The sequence below is a fragment of the Oncorhynchus keta genome, unplaced genomic scaffold (assembly GCF_023373465.1).
Source record: "Oncorhynchus keta strain PuntledgeMale-10-30-2019 unplaced genomic scaffold, Oket_V2 Un_contig_20961_pilon_pilon, whole genome shotgun sequence".
Classification (NCBI taxonomy): domain Eukaryota; kingdom Metazoa; phylum Chordata; class Actinopteri; order Salmoniformes; family Salmonidae; genus Oncorhynchus; species Oncorhynchus keta.
The window spans coordinates 5,179-10,088 of record NW_026282248.1 but is presented as its reverse complement, the minus strand read 5'-3'; the positions used below and the strand labels follow the sequence as shown (position 1 = coordinate 10,088).

General features: G+C 38.8%; 1 protein-coding gene across 1 annotated transcript; it reads left to right on the top strand.

Moving 5' to 3' along the window:
* Positions 1-604: 604 nt before the first annotated feature.
* LOC127920858 (runt-related transcription factor 3-like) lies at positions 605-4,543 on the top strand (the record flags this gene model as incomplete). The annotated part of the gene is given in 3 exon segments (XM_052504884.1): positions 605-803; positions 805-940; positions 4,387-4,543. Coding segments are annotated over 3 exon segments (430 nt in total), but the record flags the coding sequence as incomplete, so codon positions are not given.
* Between the last annotated feature and the right edge of the window lie 367 nt (positions 4,544-4,910).

The following is a 4,910-nucleotide window of genomic DNA, read 5'->3' as shown; positions in this document are numbered from 1 at the left end:
CTGTCATATAGGCTACATTAATGCATTAAAGATTGTGTTACATGGGCTAGGTTGGGAATACATTTGGCCGATGTACATTTTGTTGAAATATATATATACTACTGGCAATAAACAACATTGTAGAAGATTGTTCAAAGCCGTTTTCGCACGTTTATTCTCGTGCCTTTGAACGTGTTCTGTACATGTAATCGCCCGCAGGCTCGAGGGCTTTTTCAATTTTGGCACAAAGACCCGCAGACGCACCTGGAGCCGCTGACTACTGAAGGGAGAGTTTTGTGTTTTGTTTCTTTTAGTAGGTTAATTATAGATTATTTGGATTTTTTTTTATATCAGACTTAATTAAATTCACACATGATGAAATCGGTCTGGTGTTTTGACGCGGACTTAACAATGACTATGTCCTAAAAAATCCAACTCGCCCGTTCAGATGTGGTTTTGTAGCTGGAGACGGTTTTATTTTGAGGCACCGAGGCGCCCAGAGAACTCTGCAGTGGAGAGACATTTAGCGAGTCCCATTTTCCGTTGTCTCGAGAGCTGAAGTTTCTCAACTGCGTCGAGCAGACAGACAGACAGACTGGCTGAGTCGCTAAGGAGGAGAGGAGAACTGGCGTGTGGTCTTGACTCTTTCCAGTATCTAGAGGCTGTGCTGTAACCTAGTCTGTTGTAATGCGCATTCCCGTAGATCCCAGCGCCACGCGGAGGTTTAGCCCACCGTCCGGTAGCCTCCAGCCGGTCCCGGCCAAGATGAACGAGCTCAACACGCCGACCGGGACCGGGCAGCAAGACAGCACAGTGCCAAGGCTGCCTGAGAAACTGGAGCATGGCGGAGATCATAGCGGACCACCTGGCGGAACTGGTCCGGACTGACAGCCCAAACTTCCTCTGCTCGGTTTTACCGTCTCACTGGCGATGCAACAAGACGCTGCCCGTCGCCTTCAAGGTAAATTACATTATTTTTATAACTTATTTAACATATTTATATTTTATATTAAATATATCTGGGTAAAACAACCTTTTTCACTACTTAACTTCAAATATTTTGTAGGCCTACGTAGCAACGGGGAGAAAACGTATTCTTTTTAAATTTCTGTACTGGGGGTTTGGGCTGGGAAAATTAATGTGTTTATGTTTTATAAAATAGTAGGCTATTGCTCTGCCATAAAATTATTTTTACAAATTATAATAATAATTTGTGTTAGGCCTATTCCTATAATATTTAATGTTCGCTATAGCAGGTCTGCAGATGTGGCTGGTTTATTTAAACAGATTTGGATTGAGGAGAGCAGAGCAGACAGAGTCGCGTGTTTCGTAGAGGATTTAATTAACAACGCGTTATTGTGTAAAGCTGATAATTGGGAGCAGCGGGCGTGAAATGGAGACATCTTGTGTATGTTTTAACTTTCATCAACTACATATTTTAAAACCAATGTTCATGACACATCGGTTTTATTGTCTCAGCCGTTGGGAGACAGACAGACAGACAGACAGACTGGTGTTATTAATCACAGCGCCTTTAGATATGATACACTCACGCTTACTGAAATAATTATATTTTCACCACTCAAATTAACTTCGAAATGAGGGACATTTTACATTTGTTGTCCTAATTGTAATTAAATTGAAACATAATTACATCAAATGAAATGCAGGCATACAGCTACCGTTATATACGGTGTCCTAAATAAAACACGAAAATAGATGCGTTTGATGAACATATTACAACATTTCTTAATTTAGGCCTGGATTTTTTCCCCACAATTATACAACTTCATCTGTTCCGTAAATATATATTCATTAATTACGGATGTTGATTTAACAGATAGGCCTAGAGCATTACTGGGAACACCAAATCATATAACTCATCTTTTAATTTGCTGTAAAAAATTATAATGCAAAATAAATACTATATACATTACCTTGCCCTGATAATGTTTTCAATTTTTTTTTCTCCAATGAATACCTGTTTGCCGCTCAATGTAGGCCTATTTTGTTGTCAATGTCATCCATCACAGGCCGCAAGGAGCCTCAAGAACGTTGTTCAAATACAATTTTAAATCATATTAATATAACTAAACACTGATAGAAGATCTATCTGTATACAACGATCATGTTTTGGCATTTTTAGTGTTGACAATACGTTCTAATTTCTCCCTCATGGTCACATAATATGGTTTACATAATATAGCCTTCATAAGTAGAGACTACAGCCGGGGCCGTATGTTCCACCTGTAATGTTTATTCAACTGTAATCAGATGGTAGAGCTAGCCTCCAGCTATCTCGGGTTTACACACTATAATGTTCAAAACGTCCTACTTACTGACATGATGGAGAAGATATTGACATGTGTATATATAAAAATAAAAATATAAGTTTGAAAAGAGTTTTAGATTTTTTTATTTATTTTTTTGAAAATATAATTTTAAAAATAGATTAATCCCATGTAGAACTGAACCATTGTAATGCAGTGTCAGTGAGAAGGCCTCATCCTCAGCCCAACCACCTTTCTACTGAGTCTATTTACTACTATATGAGCTAGTATCATTACATGTCCTACTTGTTTAGCTCTCTGCATTGTTGAGAAAGGGCTTGTCAAATCAGCATTTCACTGTGTAAAGTTTACACCTGTTGTATTCTGTGTTTGTGATGAATCAAATGTGATTGGATTTGAAAGGTCCCTAGGGAAATCTATACCTTTAAACTATCTTGGGCTGTTAATAAAAATAAACAACTGAATTGTAACATACATATGTAATGTAGTAATAGTATAAATACAATTTTTGCCTCTTTTATTTTCTCCCAGTATCAGGTTCAAGTTTCAGTTTCTCCCAGTATCAGTTAGTTTCAGTTTCTCCCAGTATCAGGTTAGATTCAGTTTCTCCCAGTATCAGGTTAGTTTCAGTTTCTCCCAGTATCAGGTAAGTTTCAGTTTCTCCCAGTATCAGGTTAGTTTTATTTTCTCCCAGTATCAGGTTAGTTTTAGTTTCTCCCAGTATCAGGTTAGTTTCAGTTTCTCCCAGTATCAGGTTAGTTTCAGTTTCTCCCAGTATCAGGTTAGTTTTAGTTTCTCCCAGTATCAGGTTAGTTTCAGTTTCTCCCAGTATCAGGTTAGTTTCAGTTTCTCCCAGTATCAGGTTAGTTTTATTTTCTCCCAGTATCAGGTTCGTTTCAGTTTCTCCCAGTATCAGGTTCGTTTCCAGTTTCTCCCAGTATCAGGTTAGTTTCAGTTTCTCCTGTATCAGGTTAGTTTTAGTTTCTCCCAGTATCAGGTTAGTTTCAGTTTCTCCCAGTATCAGGTTAGTTTCAGTTTCTCAGTATCAGGTTAGTTTTATTTTCTCCAGTATCAGGTTAGTTTCAGTTTCTCCAGTATCAGGTTAGTTTCAGTTTCTCCTAGTATCAGGTTAGTTTTAGTTTCTCCCAGTATCAGGTTAGTTTCAGTTTCTCCCTGTGCATCAGGTTAGTTTTATTTTCTCCCCAGTATCAGGTTAGTTTTAGTTTCTCCCAGTATCAGGTTAGTTTTATTTTCTCCCCAGTATTAGGTTATATTCAGTTTCTCCCAGTATTAGGTTAGTTTTATTTTTCCCAGTATCAGGTTAGTTTCAGTTTCTCCCAGTATCAGGTTTGTTTTAGTTTCTCCCAGTATCAGGTTAGTTTTAGTTTCTCCCAGTATCAGGTTAGTTTCAGTTTCTCCCAGTATCAGGTTAGTTTTATTTTCTCCCAGTATCAGGTTAGTTTTAGTTTCTCCCAGTATCAGGTTAGTTTTATTTTCTCCCAGTATTAGGTTATATTCAGTTTCTCCCAGTATTAGGTTAGTTTTATTTTCTCCCAGTATCAGGTTAGTTTCAGTTTCTCCCAGTATCAGGTTCGTTTTAGTTTCTCCCAGTATCAGGTTAGTTTCAGTTTCTCCCAGTATCAGGTTAGCTTTATTTTCTCCCAGTATCAGGTTCGCTTTCAGTTTCTCCCAGTATCAGGTTAGTTTCAGTTTCTCCCAGTATCAGGTTAGTTTCAGTTTCTCCCAGTATCAGGTTAGTTTTAGTTTCTCCCAGTATCAGGTTAGTTTTATTTTCTCCCAGTATCAGGTTAGTTTCAGTTTCTCCCAGTATTAGGTTATATTCAGTTTCTCCTAGTATCAGGTCATTATAATGAGCGATCTAATGAGTTATTTCACCCCAAAACAGTGACAGACATATTCAGCTGTCGAAACTGGTCTGATCTCAAGCTGAATCCACCTAATAGGCAAATCCCTTCTTAACACATCAGGAGAAATCTACAGCCCCCCCAAAAAAAAAGGCTAAGGTATCAAAGGAAAGTTAGGCACCATTTTGTGTGGAGGCTCCGTTCTGTGCTTAGTCATCTATGACATCCCAGCATCCAATCCTCCTCTCCAGGTTGTGGGGTTGGGAGAGGTGACTGATGGGACGGTCGTAACGGTGATGGCGGGGAACGATGAGAACTACTCGGCCGAGCTGCGGAACGCATCGGGAGTGATGAAGAACCAGGTGGCTCGCTTTAACGACCTGCGCTTCGTGGGCCGCAGTGGACGGGGTCAGTGTCTATACTATCTGGATCTATATCTAACTGAATGTAGGCCGCATGTTAGTGTCTATATATTCATATCTACGTACAGTTGAAGTCGGAAGTTTACATACATACACCACCAAATGCATTTAAACCCAGTTTTTCTCAATTCCGGACATTTAATCCTAGTAAAAATTCCCTATTTTAGGTCAGTTAGGATCACCACTTTATTTTAAGAATGTGAAACATCAGAATAATAGTAGAGAGAATTTTTATTTCAGCTTTTATTTCATCACATTCCCAGTGGGTCAGAAGTTTACATACACTCAATTAGGATTTGGTAGCATTTCCTCAAATGTTTCGGGTAGGCTTCCACAAGCTTCCCACATTAAGT